This window comes from Triticum aestivum, chromosome 5B, assembly GCF_018294505.1.
Source record: "Triticum aestivum cultivar Chinese Spring chromosome 5B, IWGSC CS RefSeq v2.1, whole genome shotgun sequence".
NCBI classification, from domain to species: domain Eukaryota; kingdom Viridiplantae; phylum Streptophyta; class Magnoliopsida; order Poales; family Poaceae; genus Triticum; species Triticum aestivum.
The window spans coordinates 575,806,681-575,829,069 of NC_057807.1; the positions used below are offsets into that span (position 1 = coordinate 575,806,681).

The 22,389-nt window shown below is 45.5% G+C and overlaps 1 protein-coding gene across 2 annotated transcripts; it reads right to left on the minus strand.

The window, feature by feature from the left end:
• Positions 1 to 3,830: 3,830 nt before the first annotated feature.
• On the minus strand, positions 3,831 to 6,904 carry LOC123113339 (uncharacterized). 2 transcript variants are annotated; one of them, XM_044534551.1, is made up of 5 exons: positions 6,163 to 6,893; positions 5,919 to 6,077; positions 5,738 to 5,836; positions 4,302 to 4,412; positions 3,831 to 4,196 (listed from the first exon to the last, which is right to left on the minus strand). In XM_044534551.1, exons 1-5 carry the CDS (start codon positions 6,682 to 6,684, stop codon positions 4,011 to 4,013), a joined length of 1,077 nt encoding a protein of 358 aa, XP_044390486.1. In that variant the 5' UTR covers positions 6,685 to 6,893; the 3' UTR covers positions 3,831 to 4,010. The 2 variants fall into 2 exon arrangements, with proteins under 2 accessions (XP_044390486.1, XP_044390485.1); XM_044534550.1 differs by having other exon boundaries at positions 3,831 to 4,412; positions 6,163 to 6,904.
• Positions 6,905 to 22,389: the final 15,485 nt, after the last annotated feature.

The window sequence follows — 22,389 nt, forward strand, 5'->3', positions numbered from 1 at the left end:
GTGCGCGTGTATATGAGTGTTTGCGTTTATAATGTGTTCAAAAAAATATCCAACCCAAATATGAGATGGATATGGGGCGCCGGGCGCGTCCGCCGACATCCCTACTCCACCATAATTTGCATCAAATCCATCAAACCGTCCCCCTCGTTCCGCCTCCCTCCAACCTTTCGCGCTCCAAGCCCTCGCCGTCCGCCACACTTGTTCTCCACCCTCACCGCCAATCCCGATCCGCTGCCCTAAATGCCATCCAGCTTGTCCCTGACCACCGCGACAGAGTCTGCGTCCGCCTTGTCCGTCGGCATCCGGTCCTCGGGTTTGTCGTGCAAGCCAGAGAACATCGCCCGGAGGAACTGCCGTCGGTGGCAGCAAGAAAGGGAAGTGGCGGCGGCGCAGGGAGCAGATGTGGACATGGACGAGCAATTGTCCCCCCCCCCCCCCCCCCCCCCGGGCCGTGCCCAGAACCCCACACCCTATCCATCCCGCCGTCGACAAGGATTGCGCCGTCAGACCAGGTTGGGACAGAGGATAATCCGACAGTCAGTTGGGGCATTCCGGAGAGCTTTCCGCCCACGCAGATGCAGCAGGTGGACGTCTGCCACTCGCCGCCGCTTGTTCGGGCGCAGATAAGCACAAGCACCAGCGGCGCCCGGGCTGCCCACGACCTGTTCGACGGAATGACATAACAAGACTTGATATGTTTTTTGTTGCTCATCCAAAAGATTCGATATGAGCATGCCAAGAAGTGGCTTATCAAGAAGAAGAAAAAGATCAAACGAGCGTAGGGCCTACAAGGCGGCGGTGGCGGTGGCGGCTATGGCAGCAGCGAAGCATGTGGCTGAGATGCAAGTGGAGCATGCTGCAAAGATGCAGGCAGAGCTGTACACAAGGATGGCCTCAGAGCAGGCGGCATGGATGGCGCCCGTCGAGTGATTTGGCCAGCCAGTGACTGATCCGTCATGCTCAGACGTTGATTTCATCTTGGCATGTCCGGATTGCTTTGCTTTGTTGAACTATGATTTCTTTTGCTTTGTTTTGAACTATTGAATTGGGACAATTTGTATCATGTGATCGACGTGCATCGATTGTATGGATTTTAAGTTCCGAATTTAAGGTGTGTGGATGTGCGGCGGCACATATGAGGGGATGTCCAGTGCTGTCCGTGGACACGCCCAGACGTGTATAGGGGCGGATTTGCCAAGTCCAGCTCTTAGATATTGTTTTCTTAAACAGATGTAAAAAAATTGCCCCGTCATATTAATTCAAAAGGAGTTTTACAAAGAAACAAAAACATTCAGTCTCATAGAGTGTATGGTTTACTCTCGCGGCAATAATGAACTCAAACGCTTAGCGTCCACTAGTATAACTCGCGAAAAAACTAGACATTCTACATAATGAAGACATTCCTAAAAACTCTTGCATTACACTCGTTCTAAATGTCTCATGAAATAAGCATGATGAAAGAAGCAAATCCCTTTTCTTATGATGTCGACGCCTTTTGGCAGTTGATGCTGGCCATCAAGAACCACCAATCAGCGGGGAGAAGAAAGTTGTCTCAACCTCCCGTGCGCAAATCCACCAAATATGTATTGTATATCTACATTTGAAACACATGTGCGCAACAGCGGTTCTCGTTTACACAATTGACATAAACTGCAGTTAGCTAACCTTGACGTTGAAGGCGATCCGCGGTTCAAACCCTGTCCTAGATGATGAGCCAAGAAAAAGGACTTGTTCTTGGACGGAATCCAATTTGCCCAAACCCCCGGCTTAAGAATGGAAGCATTCGAATCTCCAAGTTGCGGCTTAACAATTGCGTCCTCCTTGTTGTCCCGAATGTGTGTGTCCAAACGGTAGTTATTAGATTTTCTTTTAAAACATTTATAGTTATTGTGCATTGCTTGCCTGGACCTGGTGAAAATGATTATTATTGTTTCTTTTTTCAAAATATCACCCCCCTTCTTCTTTTTGAATCTGTCATGAACGATGTAAGTGTTTTGCGTTAATCAGAAAAGTAATCTATGACGACATTCCTTAAAAAATACTCCCTCTGCAACGAAATGTAAGAGTTGTAACGAATGTCATCATAGATCACTACTTTAGTGATCTAAATGCTCTTATATTTCTTTACAGGGGAGTAATAGTTATCACGCGTTACTTTTTTCGTCTAAGTTTATTAGTCCCCTTTTGTATTTTGGGTAAAACTTCTTTCAAATATGAATCCAGCAATATATTTTTTGTGGCACATAACTTGTACTCTCTTCGTTCCGAAATATAAGGTGGGTTAGTTTTCAAAAGTCAAACTTGTGCATGTTTGACCAAGTTTTTAGAAAAAATATATTAATATCTATAAGGGCGTATCCAACAGCCGCCCAACGCGCGACGCGCTAAAAACTAGTTTGCAGCGCGCTTATCGCCTGGTTTGGCGCGACGTGCAGCGCTGGCTCCAGCAGCCGCAGTAAAAAGCAGTGCGCGCGCGTAGCTCCAGCAGCGCGTGCGAGCAGCCGACCCATGCCATTTGTTGCATTTCGGACACAAAATGTATTTCCCACATCACAAAACAAAGACATGGCATATAATTTAAATCACACAAACAAGTTGATGACTTAAAAGTTCATGCCCACAAGTTCAAATTCATGCCCACAACATCATCCAACCAAGATCAAAATGCAAACCAAGTTCATGACACAAACAAAAGGCAGAACAATCAAGCCTCGTCCTCGTCTTCATCCTCATCTTCCTCCGATTCATCCGACTCCTCCGAAGACGATTCTTCCTCCTCCTCTTCATTGTCGCGCACCGCATCCTCATCACGTGAAGCTCGGAAGGTGTTGGCAAGATCTTCAACGGCATCTTCATGCGAAGGTGTGTGAGACACACGGAAGACATTCCGCCTGTGGCGCCCGGAGGTGCACCCATGCCTCCAATGAGTGACGCAAAACTCATGCCACTCATGCCGGCCATGCCGCCCGAAGGTGCTCTGAAGCCACCCATGCCTCCCATGGTCTCCATGGTAGCTCCAAAGCCACCCATGACACCCATGCCGCCCATGGTAGCATGCCGGTGCTCGGAGGAACTCCGGCGGGGGCGAAGCCAAAGCTCCCCGCGCTAGGGTTTGCGGCGGCGGCGCGTGAGGGGCAAAGGTGGCACGGTGGAGAGAGTGCGGCTCGAGCGCTCGAGTGTGCCGCGCGCGAAAGCGCGCGCACCAAATACACAACGCGCGATGGCGATTCGGACCGCGCGTCCAACTCTATATGCCGCGCGTGCGCTTATTGCGCATCCGCTGGAGCCCCTCTACCAATTGCGCGCGCGCTAAAAAGGGCAAATTTGCGGCGCGGCGCTCATTTAGCGCAGCTGTTGGAAATGCTCTAACACCAAATTTGTATCATTAGATCCGTCTTGAAAAATATTTTCATATTTTCTTTGGTTTGTATTGAGGATGTTGATAATATATTCTAAAATCCTGGTCAAACATACTTTTTTTACGGGCAACTGCAAGCGTTCTGCCAATTCATTAAGTAGAGTGAAAGGACCAAGGTCCCAGGGCATCATACAGAACATCTCCACACCCGGAGGCTGGCTGAGGGAGAGCAGCTCAAATTAGAATCAGAACAAAGAAGACGAGACAAAAGAGAAAGAAAAAGGAGGGGGCGCACAGCATCAGTTGCTTGTGTATCTGGCTTTCATGGAAATTTTTGCACCTTATATTTTGAAACGAAGGGAGTATTTTGTTAGCCTCGTCAAACTATGATCAAAGTTTGAGCCAGAACACAAGATGTACTCTTTGAAGATTGAAAAAATAAATACCATCCCACAATTCAGAAACCACGAGCGAAACATTACGGCTGAATCTCTCCAGGAAAAAACATATCAAACCATCAGAGTTCATACATCCAGAAGGCAATCAACCATCAAGAACCAAAGGACAACCAAGATAACAACCACACGCAAGCACAACATAGCACTAGCACCGTTATTACACAACAACTCTGACGCCCGAGCTCACTCACGGTCTAAAACAGGTTCTGGCAGGACTTGTCCTGGTCGGACCGGTGCGCTCGCCGCTTGCTGCTCCCGGTGCCCGAGGTGGGCTTGTGGTGGTGGTCGGAGCTCTTCGACACCGGCCTGCGGCGCGAGCTGGAGAGGTGGGGGTCCGGCCTCGCCTTGCTGCGGTGAGAGCTCAAGGATTCCTCGTACTCCTGGCAAGAAGTTTCATGTTCAAGATGAGGATAATGCATTTGGCTGCTTGAGGACGAAATATGGGAAAGATGGATGGAGATTGTGCTGACAAACAGCCTTGGTACCTCGGATCTGCTCTTGGAGAAAGGGGTTAGGCAAGGGTTGAGATCCTTGACGAACATTTCGTCGGGGCTACCGTAGTTTGGTGGCGTCTCCGCTTCGCCGATGCTGCACTCCTGTGATGACAGCACATAGGAATGGACACCATCAGTCATGCAATGTAGGATCCATTTGTATTGGAGGTATTTTTATGCTCTTGTCGCAACAGATAGTTTGCAAACAGCAAGAATGATAAAGCTCTTGAAAAGAGTTGGGAACTTGGAGTGTGAAACAGACTAAACAAATTAACCATGAAATGTAGGTATGGGATTGTCCTTGCTAATTTGACGGTGTAGAAAGTGTTTTCAAATATCACTTGGAAAAAATAAAGAGTGTGAACTGAATATGAGATAAATCTAACAACTTAACATCAAAACAGAACAATTGGAAGTTGTTAACAATGTGGTGTACCTGTATTCTGTTTTTAAAAAGCAGGCCAAAACATGAGACATTAGACTAAAGTTACTCCTGCTGTGTCTGAATTGATGCGTGAGGTGTACTTTTGATTAAGTCATCAAAGTCCATGAGAATATTGATAATAATGTGTGTTCCTCCAAAAAGGACATAAGAAACACGCAAACCAAAACGTTCTAGAAGCGTATTCCAAATAATTAAAAGCATGGCTCGAAAAAAAGCCTTTGCAGACATATTTTCCGTTTGTATAGCTTAATGGCTGTTAAACATTTGCCAGGGCCATTTAACACTAACAAATATATTAAGGTTAGCCCAATGCAAATGTCATTTATATAGCTTAATGGCTGTTAAACATTTGCTAGGGCCATTTAACAGTAATAAATATATGATCCCCTCTACCAATTGTAACATGGCACAGTACATTAGTATGAATCTTTTATCGAAGCATAATTCGGTCAAATCTTCTCCTTTCACTGTTTCCATGGACAATTTGCGTATAGCAAAGATTGACCTGGATCGTCCTATGTGCTCTTTCATGTATACATATGTATACTTTTCTCTAATTCTTAAGTACTGGTAAAATCTTGTAGAAGGCCGTTTGCCAGTGGCCGGTGGGGTGACCGTTTGTTAACCATTTGCAGTTATGAAGACATCAAATTCTGGCATTGGCATGGTCGGCCTCTGGATTATTACTCCTAAATCAGCAACAATTAATATGGATCAGAGTACTAAATCAGCGACAATTAATATGGATCGAAGGGGATATTATTTTTGAACCATAGCACATGGATTAGCAGGTTCCAAAAGAAATGTGTATTGCAAACGTGGTCACACAAGTTTGAATTCAAGAAAACAACCAAAAGCAATTTACGGAATAAGATGCACACCATCTAATAGTGACAAATAAAATTGTTGAAGCATCTGAAAAACAAAATTGGCATATACACATTCAGTCTTAACAAAAGAACTGTGGAGCAAACGATCATACCAGAGAGAAGGCGGTCTCCTCGTTAAGCACGGGCGTGCTTGGGGAGGAGCAATATTCATCATCAAAACATGATCTTGGGGTGTTCTTCTCGGCCTTGACCTGAAACAGTAGCAACCGAACATTAGATTGGTAATACTGAAAGATTGCGCTAGGAATGCATCACAGAAACGTCAAGACGTGCCTGGGCGAGCTCCTCGGCAAGGCATTGGATCTGCCCGGTGAGAGTCGAAATCTCATCCCGGACGTGGAGGTCCGGCTGCGTGTCCGGGAACAGCACTGCGTCCTTGAGCGTGCTGATCTCCTCTCGCTGGCGCAGGCACAGGTCCTTGAGCCGCTCGACCTACTCACCATTACCACAATCACTCCATCAGCAATTGATAACACAGGAGGAGAAAAGGATGTGTGTTCAGTTTTCAGCGGCGCACCTCCCTGTCCTTCTGCTCGAGCTGGAGGCGGAGCGCGGCGATCTCGTCCTCCTGCTCCTTGCTCTGCGACAGGAGCTCCCGCTCGCTGCGCAGCACCATGGCGAGCGTCCGCGTGTTGGCGTTGCCGCTGTTCTTGACCTCCGTGAGGGCCTTCTTCTTGGCCTCCGGCGGCGCCTTCTGGAACAGCTTCCGCGACAGCCCCGGCAGCTTGGCCCCGCTGCCGTTCTTCGCGGGGGCGGCAGCGGCGGCGGGAGGGACGGGGAGGAGGTTCTTGGCGCTGGGCTTCTTGTCCATGGAGATGAGCCTCCGGAGCACGGAGCCCAGGTTGCCGTGGGGCTGCGGCGCCTGGCAGCGCAGGTCGCCGCGGCCAGATCTGACCGCGACCAGCGCGCGGCTCCCGTGCTGCTGCCCCGGCGTCCCCGATGCGGCGGCGGCGGCAGGCCCGGCGCGGCGCGGGGACGGGGAGGGCGACGGGGAGTCGTCGTAGGAGGCGTAGCGCGAGGCCGCGGCCGCCTTCCTCATCTCTCTCTCTCTCTCTCTCTCTCTCCTCCTGCTAGCCGCGCTGCCGGAGCGGCCGCCGCTTGGCTGTGGCTAGAGTGGAGTGTGGTGTCGTGACGCCGCTCTGGTGCGCGGCGTGCCTTTTCGCGTGGAGGGATTCGGGGGGTGGAGCCGAGCGGAGCGGCCGGCGGCGTTCGAAATTCGAATGGAGCTGCAAATGATGGCGTCGTGTTGCGTTTCGGGCTCTCTTTTTCGGTGCCTACTGTGCCATGACAGTGTCGGCGTCTTTTGCTGCACGCCGGGCAGGGCAGGGAGGGTCGGGCCTGGGCTGCCACGTTCGGTGAGGCCAACCCCACCGCACGACCCCAAACGAACGTCCGCTTTGTCCGGATTTCGTCCGCTTGGGGTAGCAATGTTCGGGAAGGAGGAGGGATCCAAAGTTGAGGTTTCGGACGGGGTCCAGAGCCGGGCGCATTCCGCCATGGCGTTTTGCGGGGTTTTCAGATCACTCGAGTGAAACTTTTTTTCCAATTTTTTTTTGAGACAAGTGGCATTTTCCCAAATTATAAGCGGCATATTTGTGGCACGAAGCACTTATATTAAAAAACAAAAACAAAATAAACTTTTCATTAAAAAAACTAAAGTTGCCATCCCCGCACCACTAAACTTGACATAAAAAACGTTTGGAGTTGTCATGTGTTTGTGTCACAAGCATGGCATTTATAAGAGTCCATTTTTTTCCCGCAAAAGATCAGCTGAGCGATATACTAGTTAATAAGAGTTAAATGCAGAAAATCACCATATTAAAGGCTAAGTTATGAGGAAAGATAGTTCTACAATTTTATGTCTATACAGGTTCTAGCTACTCCCTCCGTTAGTTTACAAGTCCCGCGCGTATATCTAGGTTGTCAATCTTATCACCCTAATATAAACTATATAACATAAAAATTATACGGTTTGAAAATAGGACATCTGAAGTTTTTATTGGTATATTATTTTAATATATGACTTATATTAGGTTGGTCAAATTGACGATCTAGGGATACGCGCTTGCCCTGTAAGCTGAGAGAGAGGGAGTACAAATTTTGTCTGAGCTTATACTCCAAAAACTAGCCTACACGCAACATCAATCATAGCCGGAAGAAGCCAAGCGAGGGAGTTGTTGAAGTCAATGCCGATGCGTCATTTCATGTGAAAAATATGACATGAGCCTTCGGAGCGATAGCTCGAGATGATCGAGGTAATTTTCTGGCAGCAGAGACTTGTGTGCTACCCCATGTTTCTAGTGCAGATTCAGCCAAAGTAGGCTATCCGAGGTGGTTTGATCCTAGCAGAAAAATTGGGGTGCACTAAGCTCATCATCGAGTCTAACAGTATGGTGGCGTTTAGGTCATCTCTGATCCTAATGCTTATATGGGAACTGATGTTCCAATTGTTGCAGAGTGTTCTCTCATGGCCATGGAGTTTGCTAGCATCGGTTTAGTCCACTGCAACAGAGAAGCAAATATGGTAGCAAATTGCTCGGCAAAACACTGTTTTAGCATTAATGAGTCTGAATCTTGGGAATCCAATGTCCCTGAGTTTATTCTTCAACACTACGTAAACGGCCTTGATATTATTTGATGAATAAAGTTGTTATGATAAAAACAAACACCTAGTCTATGGTAAACCTTTTGCGTAAATCACTGTCTGGCCGATTAGAGTGTTTTGATGACGTTTCTAACAAGTGGGTGTGGGTCCTCCCTTTTGATGATGTGGCATAACAACTCATCGGGTGGCGTTAGACGGGGTTTGGTCCAAATTTACAAAATACTCTCTCGGTTATGTAGGCAAACAAACAGGATGCAGAACTTGGCCCAGAGCCTGCATCCCTTCGTGTAGGCTCTGCTGGGCCAAACCCTAGGGAAACAAACACGCCCTTGGTGTGTCGCGGTAATCGCCGCTTCAGGTGTGGAAGCCCAAGGCGCCCTTACTTAGCAATCTAGGATACCCAAACTTGTAAGAAATAATGGTTTTGTGTCTTCTTCAGTGATTTCTTCATCGGAGAGTTTGCTTGACCGGTCAGCCACTGCTTGACTCCTCTTCTCCCTTTTACATGCTCCGGCTGACTAAGGGGATGCAAGCCCGTCTACCCGGCCTTGATAGGAATGAGTGTGACATATGGTTTAGGTTGATCTAGATCAGATTCTCGACAAGGCGTCGTGGTAGAATTGACACTCGCGCAAGGCCATGGATGGGGAAAAGAAACGAAGATTGATATTCAGGAGCTAATGAAGAAATTGGACCTGAATGATACGTCTCCAATGTATCTATAATTTATGAAGTATTCATGTTATATTTACATCATTATATATGGTTTTAGTGTGCTTTTGTACTATTTTTATAGACTGATGTATTAATCTAGTGCTCAGTGTTAGTTCCTGTTTTTTTTTGCATATTTTTGGTTTCGTAGAAAATCCATATCTACGAAGGTCCAAACACAATAAAAATTTATGACGATTTTTATGGAAAATTAGAAACCCTAGAAGCTTTGGGAGAGGACCAAGAGATGGATGTGGGGCCCACAAACCCAGGGGTGCGGCCTACCCCTGGTCGCGCCATCCAGGCTTGTGGTGCTCCTACAACTCCGTTTAACCTAATTCTTAGCTTATAAATTCACATATATTCCAAAAACCTCAGAGCGAGACCCCAAACAATTTTTCCACCGCCGCAAGCCTCTGTTTCGTAGCGATCTCATCTGGAGGCCTTTTCCGGCACTCTACCGAGGGGGAACCCATCAACGTAGGCCTTTCATCAACCTTGTTGTCTCCATGGTGATATGTGAGTAGTTCATCCTCGGGGGTGAGGGTTTGTATCAGTAGCTATGTGTTTGATCTCTCTCTCCCACGTTCTTGATGGATTTTGATCTTGATTGTATCATGAGCTTGATTAATAAAGTGGGATATTATGATGTCCATCTCCCTCTATATCTTTTTGTGATGAATTGAGTCTTGCTCTTTGAAGTTTCTTTATGTTGGATTGAATAGTTTAGATTTGAGATTACTTGATGCATGTCTAGTAATTAAATTGCGGATACCTATGGTGACATTGGGGTAATCTAGGCATAAAGGTTGAACGATACGTATCATATGGTCTTGTCGTAGTACGATATCTAATGTTATCTGTGACACTTTGGGGGTGTTTCAATAGATTGATTGGAAACACAACTTTGAGGTGGTTTGCTACCTACGCGATGACATCCTACTTTCTGATAACCCACAAGTATAGGGGATCGCAACAGTTTTCGAGGGTAGAGTATTCAACCCAAATTTATAGATTCGACACAAGGGGAGCCAAATAATATTTGTAAGTATTAGCAACTGAGTTGTCAATTCAATCACACCTGAAGATTAATTATCTATAGCAAAGTAATCACTAGCAAAGTAATATGATAGTTTTGATAATAGTACCAACATCAATAGTAACGGTAATAGTGAGAGCAGTAGTTTTGTGACAAGTGCAATAGTAACGATAGTATTAGTAACTTAGCAAGAATAATATAAGAGAAATTCACAGGCATTGGATCGATGATTTGTTGAATGACATTCATCATGTGACAGTCCTAACCTAGTGCGATATGGCACTAGCTCCAGTTCATAAATATAATGTAGGCATGTATTCCGTAAATAGTCATACGTGCTTATGGAAAGAACTTGCATGACATCTTTTGTCCTACCCTCCCGTTGTAGCAGGGTCCTATTGGAAACTAAGGGATATTAAGGCTTCCTTTTAATAGAGAACCGGAACAAAGCATTAGCACGCGGTGAATACATGAACTCCTCAAACTACGGTCATCATCGGGAGTGGTCCCGACTATTGTCACTCCGGGGTTGCCAGATCATAACACGTAGTAGGTGACTATAACTTGCAAGATCGGATCTAAAACATATATATAATGGTGATAATATAAACGGTTCAGATCTGAAATCATAGCACCCGGGCCCAAAGTGACAAGCATTAAGCATGGCAAAGTCATAGTACATGATGAATCTCATCCAGCTCCTCACCGTCTAGCGAGCCTACGAAGGAATTACTCACTCCCAGTGGGGAGCATCATGGAATTGGCGATGGAGAAGGGTTGGTGATGACGAAGATCGAAGATCCCCCTCTCCGGAGCCCCAAACGGACTCCAGATCTGGCCTCCCGATGAAGAACAGGAGGTGATGGCGGCTCCGTCTCGTGGAACGCAATAATTCTTTCTCCCCATTTTTTTGGAAAAAATAGGATTTTATAGAGTCGGTATCGGGGTCTGCGGGGCCACCAGGTGGGGACAACCCACTTGGGTGCGCCTGGAGGGGGGGGGGGCGCCCGGGTGGGTTGTGCCCCCTCCGGTGGTTCTTGGCTCCAGAAATTCTAATTTATTGTGTAAAAAATCCTCACAAAGTTTCTGATGACCCATACGTATAGGGGATCTATCATAGTCCTCTCGATAAGTGATACGTCTCCAATGTATCTATAATTTTTGATTGTTCCATGCTATTATATTAGCCCTTTTGGATGTTTATGGCCTTTATTTTACACAATTATATCATTTCTGGGACTAACCTGCTAACCGGAGGCCCAGCCTGTATTGCTGTTTTTTTGCCTATTTCAGTATTTCAAAGAAAAGGAATATTAAACGGAGTCCAAATGGAATGAAACCTTCGGTAGCGTGATTTTTGGAATGAACGTGATCCAGAGGACTTGGAGTGCAAGTCAAGAAGCAGCCGAGGCGGCCACGAGATAGGAGGGCGCCCCCCTATAGGGCATGTCCCCTGTCTCGTGGGCCCCTTGGCGACCACCGACGTACTTCTTCCTCCTATATATACCTACGTACCCCGAAAACATCCAAGGAGCAGACGAAACACAATTTCCACCACCGTAACCTTCTGTATCCGCGAGATCTCATCTTGGAGCCTTCGCCGGCACTCTACCGGAGGGGGAATCGACCACGGAGGGCCTCTACATCAACATCCTTGCCCCTTCGATGAGTTGTGAGTATTTTATCACAGACCTACGGGTCCATAGTTATTAGCTAGATGGCTTCTTCTCTCCTTTTGGATCTCAATACAATGTTCTCCCCCTCTCTTGTGGAGATCTATTCGGTGTAATCTCTTTTTGCAGTGTGTTTGTCGAGATCCGGTGAATTGTGGGTTTATGATCAAGTTTATCTATGAATAATATTTGAATCTTCTCTGAATTCTTTTATGTATGATTGAGTTATATTTGCAAGTCTCTTCGAATTATCAGTTTGGTTTGGCCTACTAGATTGATCTTTCTTGCCATGGGAGAAGTGCTTAGCTTTGGGTTCAATCTTGCGGTGTCCTTACCCAGTGACAGAAAGGGTTGCAAGGCACGTATTGTATTGTTGCCATCGAGGATAACAAGATGGGGTTTATATCATATTGCTTGAGTTTATCCCTCTACATCATGTCATCTTGCTTAATGCATTACTCTGTTCTCATGAACTTAATACTCTAGATACAGGCAGGAGTCGGTCGATGTGTGGAGCCATAGTAGTAGATGCAGGCATGAGTCGGTCTACTTGTTATGGACGTGATGCCTATATACATGATCATGCCTAGATAATCTCATAATTATTCGCTTTTCTATCAATTGCTCGACAATAATTTGTTCACCCACCATAATTCTTATGCTATCTTGAGAGAAGCCTCTAGTGAAACCTATGGCCCCCGGGTCTATCTCCTATCATATTTGCTTCCAATCTACTTTTATTTGCATCTTTACTTTTTGCATCTATATTATAAAATACCAAAAATATATTTATCTTATCTTACTATCTTTATTAGATCTCACTATTGCAAGTGGCCGTGAAGGGATTGACAACCCCTTTATCGCGTTGGTTGCGAGTTCTCAGTTTATTTGTGTAGGTCCGTGAGACTTTTGAGGAGCCTCCTACTGGATTGATACCTTGGTTCTCAAAAACTGAGGGAAATACTTACGCTACTATTGCTGCATCACCCTCTCCTCTTCGAGGAAAACCAACGCAAGCTCAAGACGTAGCAAGAAGGATTTTTGGCGCCGTTGCCGGGGAGGTCTTCGCTCAAGTCAAGACATACCAAGTACCCATCACAAACTCATCTCCCTTGCATTTACATTATTTGCCATTTGCCTCTCGTTTTCCTCTCCCCCACTTCACCTTTGCCATTTTATTTGTTGGAAAAATGCCCTAGAGGCAATAATAAATTGGTTATTATTATTATATTTCCTTGTTCATGATAATCATTTATTATCCATGCTATAATTGTATTGATAGGAAACTTAGATACATGTGTGGGTACATAGACAACACCATGTCCCTAGTAAGCCTCTAATTGACTAGCTCGTTGATCAACAGATGGTCACGGTTTCCTGACCATGGACATTGGATGTCGTTGATAACGGGATCACATCATTAGGAGAATGATGTGATGGACAAGACCCAATCTTAAGCCTAGCACAAAGATCGTAGTTCATATGCTAAAGCTTTTCTAATGTCAAGTATCATTTCCTTAGACCATGAGATTGTGCAACTCCCAGATACCGTAAGAATGCTTTGGGTGTACCAAACTCCACAACATAACTTGGTGGCTATAAAGGTGCACTACAGGTATCTCCGAAAGTGTCTGTTGGGTTGGCACGAATCGAGACTGGGATTTCTCACTCCGGTTAACGGAGAGGTATCTCTGGGCCCCCTCGGTAGGACATCATCATAATGTGCACAATGTGACCAAGGGGTTGATCACGGGATGATGTGTTACGGAACGAGTAAAGAGACTTGCCGGTAACGAGATTGAACAAGGTATCGGCATACCGACTGTCGAATCTCGGGCAAGTACAATACCGCTAGACAAAGGGAATTGTATACTGGATCGATTGAGTCCTTGACATCGTGGTTCATCCGATGAGATCATCGTGGAACATGTGGGAGCCAACATGGGTATCCAGATCCCGCTGTTGGTTATTGACCGGAGAACGTCTCGGTCATGTCTGCATGGTTCCCGAACCCGTAGGGTCTACACACTTAAGGTTCGATGACGCTAGGGTTATAAAGGAAGTTTGTATGTGGTTACCGAATGTTGTTAGGAGTCCCGGATGAGATCCCGGACGTCAGGAGGAGTTCCAGAATGGTCCGGAGGTAAAGATTTATATATGGGAAGTCCTGTTTTGGTCACCGAAAAAGTTTCGGGTTTTTTCGGTAACGTACCGGGACCACCAGGAGGGTCCCCGGGGTCCATCAAGTGGGGCCACCTGCCCCGGAGGGCTGCATGGGCCAGGTGTGGGAGGGGACCAGCCCCAGGCGGGCTGGTGCGCCCCCCTATAGGGCCCAAGGCGCATGGAAGTGGGGAAGGGGGGCAAACCCTAGGGCAGATGGGCCCTAAGGCCCACCCTAGGTGCGCCTCCCCCCTCTCCCCTTCTGGCCGCCACCCAGATGGGATCTGGGGGCTGCCGCCACCCTTGGGGAGGGAACCCTAGAGGGGGCGCAGCCCCCTCCCCTCCCCCTATAAATACTTGAGGTCTGGGGGCTGCCCAACACACGAGAACCTCTCCCCATTGGCGCAGCCCTGCCTCTCTTACTCCACCTCTCCCGCGGTGCTTGGCGAAGCTCTGCAGGATTGCCACGCTCCTCCACCACCACCACGCCGTTGTGCTGCTGCTGGACGGAGTCTTCCTCAACCTCTCCCTCTCTCCTTGCTGGATCAAGGCATGGGAGATGTCACCGGGCTGTACGTGTGTTGAACGCGGAGGTGCCGTCCGTTCGGCACTAGGATATCCGGTGATTTGGATCACGATGAGTACGACTCCTTCAACCCCGTTCTCTTGAACACTTCCGCTTAGCAATCTACAAGTGTATGTAGATGCACTCTCCTTCCCCTCGTTGCTGGTTTCTCCATAGATAGATCTTGGTGACACGTAGGAAAATTTTGAATTTATGCTACGTTCCCCAACAGTGGTATCAGAGCTAGGTCTACTGCGTAGATTCTTTTCACGAGTAGAACACAAAGTAGTTGTGGGCGTTGATTTTGTTCAATATGCTTACCGTTACTAGTCCAATCTTGTTTCGACGGTATTGTGGGATGAAGCGACCCGGACCGACCTTACACGTACTCTTATGTGAGACAGGTTCCACCGACTGACATGTACTTGGTGCATAAGGTGGCAAGCGGGTGCCAGTCTCTCCCACTTTAGTAGGAACGGATTTGATGAAAAGGGTCCTTATGAAGGGTAAATAGCAATTGGCATATCACGTTGTGGTTTTGCGTAGGTAAGAAACGTTCTTGCTAGAAACCCATAGCAGCCACGTAAAACATGCAAACAACAATTAGAGGACGTCTAACTTGTTTTTGCAGGGTATGCTATGTGATGTGATATGGCCAAGAAGAATGTGATGAATGATATGTGATGTATGAGATTGATCATGTTCTTGTAATAGGAATCACGACTTGCATGTCGATGAGTATGACAACCGGCAGGAGCCATCGGAGTTGTCTTAATTTATTGTATGACCTGTGTGTCATTGAACAACGTCATGTAATTACTTTACTTTATTGCTAACCGGTAGCCATAGTAGTAGAAGTAATAAGTTGGCAAGACAACTTCATGGAGACACGATGATGGAGATCATGATGATGGAGATCATGGTGTCATGCCGGGGACGATGATGATCATGGAGCCCCGAAGATGGAGATCAAAAGGAGCAATGTGATATTGGCCATATCATGTCACTATTTGATTGCATGTGATGTTTATCATGTTTATACATCTTATTTGCTTAGAACGACGGTAGTAAATAAGATGATCCCTCATTAAAATTTCAAGAAAGTGTTCCCCCTAACTGTGCACCGTTGCGAAAGTTCGTCGTTTCGAAGCACCACGTGATGATCGGGTGTGATAGATTCTTACATTCACATACAACGGGTGTAAGACATATTTACACACGCGAAACACTTAGGTCGACTTGACGAGCCTAGCATGTACAGACATGGCCTCGGAACACAAGAGACCGAAAGGTCGAGCATGAGTCGTATAGTAGATACGATCAACATGAAGATGTTCACCGATGATGACTAGTCCGTCTCACGTGATGATCGGACACGGCCTAGTTGACTTGGATCATGTAATCACTTAGATGACTAGAGGGATGTCTATCTGAGTGGGAGTTCATAAGATGAACTTAATTATCCTGAACATAGTCAAAAGATCTTTGCAAATTATGTCGTAAGCTCGCGCTTTAGTTGCACTGTTTAGATATGTTCCTAGAGAAAATATAGTTGAAAGTTGACAGTAGCGATTATGCGGACAGAAGAAAGCTTATGTCCTTAATGCACCGCTCAGTGTGCTGAACCCCAAACGTCGTTTGTGGATGCTGCGAACATCGGACATACACGTTTTGATAACTACGTGATAGTTCAGTTAAACGGTTTAGAGTTGAGGCACCAAAGACGATTTCGAAACGTCACGAAACATATGAGATGTTTCGAGGGCTGAAATTGGGATTTCAGGCTCATGCCCACGTCAAGAGGTATAAGACCTCCGATGATTTTCTTAGCCTGCAAACTAAGGGAAAAAAGCTCAATCGTTGAGCTTGTGCTCAGATTGTCTGAGTGCAACAATCACTTGAATCGAGTGGGAGTTGATCTTCCAGATGAGATAGTGATGTTTCTCCAAAGTCATTGCCACCAAGCTGCTAGAGCTTCTTGATGAACTATAACATATCAGGGATAGATATGATGATCCTTGAGGTATTCACGATGTTTGACACCGCGAAAGTAGAAATCAAGAAGGAGCATCAATTGTTGATGGTTGGTGAAACTAATAGTTTCAAGAAGGGCAAGGGAAAGAAGGGACACTTCATGAAACGACAAATCAGTTGCTGCTCCAGTGAAGAAACCCAAGGTTAAACCCAAACCCGAGACTAAGTGCTTCTGTAATAAGAGGAACAACCACTGGAGCAGAATTACCCTAGATACTTGGTAGATGAGAAGGCTGGCAAGGTCGATAGAAGTATATTGGATATACATTAAGTTAATGTGTACTTTACTAGTACTCCTAGTAGGACCAGGGTATTAGATACCGGTTCGGTTGCTAAGTGTTAGTAACTCGAAATAAAAGAACTACGGAATAAACAGAGACTAGCTAAAGGTGAGCTGACGATATGTGTTGGAAGTGTTTCCAAGTTTAATGTGATCAAACGTCGCATGCTCCCTCTACCATCAAGATTAGTACTAAACCTGAATAATTGTCATTTGGTGTTTGCGTTGAGCATAGACATGATTGGATTATGTCTATCGCAAAACGGTTATTCATTTAAGGAGAATAATGATTACTCTATTTATTTGAATAATACCTTCAATGGTCTTGCACCTAAAGGAATGGTTTATTGAATCTCGATCGTAGTGATACACATTTTCATGCCAAAAGATATAAGATAGTAATGATAGTACCACTTACTTGTGACACTGCCATGTAAGTCATATTGGTATAAAATGCATGAAGAAGCTCCATGTTGATGGATCTTTGGACTCACTCGTTTTTGAAAAGTTTGAGACATGCGAACCATGTCTATTGGTGTATACGCATGAAGAAACTCCATGCAGATGGATCATTTGGACTCACTTGATTTTGAATCACTTGAGATATGCAAATTATACCACATGGGCAAGATGACTGGAAAAGCCTCGTTTTCAGTAAGATGGAACAAGATAGCAACTTGTTGGAAGTAACACATTTTGATGTGTGCAGTCCAATGAGTGCTGAGGCACGCAGTGAATATCGTTATGTTCTTACTTCACAGATGTGTAGATACTGAGTATATTTACTTGATGAAACACAAGTATGAATTATTGAATGGTTCAAGTAATTTCAGAGTGAAGTTGAAGATCATCGTGACAAGAGGATAAAATGTCTATGATATGATCATAGAGATGAGTATCTGAGTTACGAGCTTTGGCACACAATTAAGACACTGTGGAAATTGTTTCACAATTAATACCGCCTGGAACACCATAGTGTGATGGTGTGTCCGAACATCATAGCTGCACCCTATTGGATATGGTGCGTACCATGATGTTTCTTATCGAATTACCACTATCGTTCATGGGTTAGGCATTAGAGACAACCGCAGTCACTTTAATAGGGCACCACGTAATTCCATTGAGATGACACCGTGTGAACTATGGTTTAGAGAAACCTAAGCTGTCGTTTCTTGAAAGTTTGGGGCTGCGACGCTTATGTGAAAAGTTTCATCGTGATAAGCTCGAACCCAAAGCGGATAAATACATCTTCATAGGACACCCAAAAACAGTTGGGTAAACCTCCTAATTCAGATCCGAAAGCAAAAGGGATTGTTTCTAGAAACGGGTCCTTTCTCGAGGAAAAGTTTCTCTCGAAAGAATTGAGTGGGAGGATGGTGGAGACTTGATGAGGTTATTGAACCGTCACTTCAAATAGTGTGTAGCAGGGCACAGGAAGTTGTACCTGTGGCGCCTACACCATATGAAGTAGAAGCTTATGATAGTGATCATGAAGTTTCGGATCAAGTCACTACCGTACCTCGTAGGGTGACAAGGATGCGTACTACTTCAGAGTGGTACGCAATACTGTCTTGAAGGTCATGTTGCTAGACAACAATGAACCTACGAGCTATGGAGAAGCGATGGTGAGCCCATATTCCGACAAATGGTTAGAAGCCATGAAATCCGAGATAGGATCCATGTATCAGAACAAAGCATGGACTTTGGTGGACTTGCCCGATGATCGGCAAGCCGTTGAGATAAATGGATCTTTAAGAAGAAGACGGACGTGGATGGTAATGTCACCGTCTATGAAGCTCGACTTGTGGCGAAGAGTTTTTTTCACAAGTTCAAGGAGTTGACTACGATGAGATTTTCTCATCCGTAGCGATGCTTAAGTCCGTCGGAATCAAGTTAGCATTAGCTGCATTTATGAAATCTGGCAGATGGATGTCAAAATGAGTTTCCTTACCAGTTTTCGTGAGGAAAGGTTGTATATGATACAATCGGAAAGTTTTTGTCGATCCTAAGGATGCTAAAAGGTATGCTGGCTCCAGCGATCCTTCTAAGGACTGGAGTAAGCATCTCGGACTTGGAATGTGTGCTTTGATGAGATGATCAAAGATTTTGGGTTTATACAAAATTTGTGAGAGACTTGTATTTCCAAAGAAGTGAGTGGGAGCACTATAGAATTTCTGATGAGTATATGTTGTTGACATATTGTTGATCAAAAATGATGTATAATTTCTAGAAAGCATATAGGGTTATTTGAAAGGTGTTTTTCAATGGAAAACCTGGATTAGGCTACTTGAACAATAAGCATCAAGATCTATAGGATAGAAATGCTTAATAATACTTTCAAATGAGCACATACCTTGACATGATCTTGAAGGTGTTCAAGATGGATCAGTCAAAGAAGGAGTTCTTGCCTGAGATGTAAGGTATGAAGTTAAGACTTAAAGCTCGACCACGGCAGAATAGAGAGAAAGGACGAAGGTCATCCCCTATGCTTTAGATGTAGGCTCTATAGTATGCCATGCTATGTACCGCACCGGAAGTGTGCCTTGCCATGAGTCAGTCAAGGGGTACAAGAATGATCCAGGAATGGATCATTGGACAGCGGTCAAAATTGTCCTTGGAGTAAATAAGGACATGTTTCTCAATTATGGAGGTGACAAAGAGTTCGGCGTAAAGGGTTACGTCGATGCAAGCTTTAACACCTATCCGAGTGACTCTGAGTAGCAAACCGGATACGTATAGTGGAACAACCATTTGGAATAGCTTCAAGTGGAGCGTGGAAGCAGCATTTACAATATGACATAGAGAATTGCGAAGTACATACGGATCTGAATACTGCAGACCCGTTGACTAAAATTTCTCTCACAAGGAAAACATGATCAAACCCCAGAACTCATTGAGTCTTAATCACATGGTGATGTGAACTAGTTTAGTGACACTGGTAAACTCTTTGGATGTTGGTCACATGGCGATGTGACCTATCAGTGTTAATCACATAGAGATGTGAACTAGATTATTAACTCTAGTGCAAGTGGGAGACTGTTGGAAATATGCCCCAGAGGCAATAATAAATTGGTTATTATTATTATATTTCCTTGTTCATGATAATCATTTATTATCCATGCTATAATTGTATTGATAGGAAACTCAGATACATGTGTGGGTACATAGACAACACCATGTCCCTAGTAAGCCTCTAATTGACTAGCTCGTTGATCAACAGATGGTCACGGTTTCCTGACCATGGACATTGGATGTCGTTGATAACGGTATCACATCATTAGGAGAATGATGTGATGGACAAGACCCAATCCTAAGCCTAGCACAAAGATCGTAGTTCGTATGCTAAAGCTTTTCTAATGTCAAGTATCATTTCCTTAGACCATGAGATTGTGCAACTCCCGGATACCGTAAGAATGCTTTGGGTGTACCAAACGCCACAACGTAACTGGGTGGCTATAAAGGTGCACTACAGGTATCTCCGAAAGTGTCTGTTGGGTTGGCACAAATCGAGACTAGGATTTGTCACTCCGGTTAACGGAGAGGTATCTCTGGGCCCACTCGGTAGGACATCATCATAATGTGCACAATGTGACCAAGGGGTTGATCATGGGATGATGTGTTACGGAACGAGTAAAGAGACTTGCCGGTAACGAGATTGAACAAGGTATCGGCATACCGACGATCGAATCTCGGGCAAGTACAATATCGCTAGAAAAAGGGAATTGTATACGGGATCGATTGAGTCCTTGACATCGTGGTTCATCCGATGAGATCATCGTGGAACATGTGGGAGCCAACATGGGTATCCAGATCCCGCTGTTGGTTATTGATCGGAGAACGTCTCAGTTATGTCTGCATGGTTCCCGAACCCGTAGGGTCTACACACTTAAGGTTCGATGACGCTAGGGTTATAAAGGAAGTTTGTATGTGGTTACCGAATATTGTTTAGAGTCTCGGATGAGATCCCGAACCTCGCGAGGAGTTCCGGAATGGTTCGGAGGTAAAGATTTATATATGGAAAGTCCTGTTTTGGTCACCGAAAAAGTTTCGGGTTTTTTCGGTAACGTACCGGGACCACCGGGAGGGTCCTGGGGGTCCACCAAGTGGGGCCACCAACCCCGAAGGGCTGCATGGGCCAAGTGTGGGAGGGGACCAGCCCCAGGTGGGCTGGTGCGCCCCCCCACAGGGCCCAAGGCGCATGGAAGTGGGGAAGGGGGGCAAACCCTAGGGCAGATGGGCCCTAAGGCCCACCCTAGGTGCGCCTCCCCCCTTTCCCCTTCTGGCCGCCACCCAGATGGGATCTGGGGGCTGCCGCCACCCCTGGGGAGGGAACCCTAGAGGGTGCGCAGCCCCCTCCCCTCCCCCTACAAATACTTGAGGTCTGGGGGCTGCCCAACACACGAGAACCTCTCCCCATTGGCACAGCCCTACCTCTCCCGCGGTGCTTGGTGAAGCCCTGCAGGATTGCCACGCTCCTCCACCACCACCACGCCGTTGTGCTGCTGCTGGACGGAGTCTTCCTCAACCTCTCCCTCTCTCCTTGCTGGATCAAGGCATGGGAGACGTCACCGGGCTGTACGTGTGTTGAACGCGGAGGTGTCGTCCGTTCGGCACTAGGATCTCCGGTGATTTGGATCACGACGAGTAGGACTCCTTCAACCCCGTTCTCTTGAACGCTTCCGCTTAGCGATCTACAAGGGTATGTAGATGCACTCTCCTTCCCCTCGTTGTTGGTTTCTCCATAGATAGATCTTGGTGACACGTAGGAAAATTTTGAATTTCTGCTACGTTCCCCAACATTATTCGCCCTCTCTTTCCCAATCTCCTCCTCTCTTTTTCGCTTGCCTTTTTTTCTGTTTGCTTGTGTGTTGGATTACTTGTTGCCATGGCGCAAGATAATACCAAATTGTGTGATTTCTCGAATACCAATGATAATGATTTCCTTAGTACTCCGATTGCTCCTCTTAATGATGTTGAGTCTTGTGAAATCAATACTGCTTTGCTGAATCTTGTTATGAAAGATCAATTCGCCGGCCCTCCTAGTGAAGATGCCGCTACTAATCTAAACAACTTTGTTGATTTGTGTGATATGCAAAAGAAGAAAGATACGGATAACAATATTGTCAAATTGAAGTTATTTCCGTTTTCACTTAGAGATCGTGCTAAAGTTTGGTTTTCGTCTTTGCCTAAAAATAGTATTGATTATTGGAACAAGTGCAAAGATGCTTTTATCTCTAAATATTTCCCCCCCGCTAAGATCATCACTCTTAGGAACGATATTATGAATTTTAAACAACTTGATCATGAGCATGTTGCCCAATCTTGGTAAAGAATGAAATTGATGCTTCGCAATTGCCCTACTCATGGTTTGAATTTATGGATGATCATACAAAAATTTATGCCGGTTTGAACTTTGCTTCTAGAAATCTCTTAGATTCTGCCGCGGGAGGCACGTTTATGGAAATAACGTTGGGTGATGCTACAAAACTTCTTGATAATATTATGGCTAATTATTCTCAATGGCACACCGAAAGATCTTCTAGTAAAAAGTGCATGCTATAGAAGAAATCAATGTTTTGAGTGGAAAGATGGATGAACTTATGAAATTGTTTGCTACTAAAAACACTCCTTTTGATCCCAATGATATGATTTTGTCTTCCTTGATTGAGAATAATAA

Coding starts and splice junctions, on each gene's coding strand:
- LOC123113339 (XM_044534550.1), bottom strand. CDS start 6,684: ATGAGGAAGGCGGCCGCGGCCTCGCGCTACGCCTCCTACGACGACTCC. Junction 6,078..6,162: donor TCGAGCAGAAGGACAGGGAG/GTGCGCCGCTGA, acceptor AATGGTGAGTAG/GTCGAGCGGCTCAAGGACCT. Junction 5,837..5,918: donor TTGCCGAGGAGCTCGCCCAG/GCACGTCTTGAC, acceptor CTACTGTTTCAG/GTCAAGGCCGAGAAGAACAC.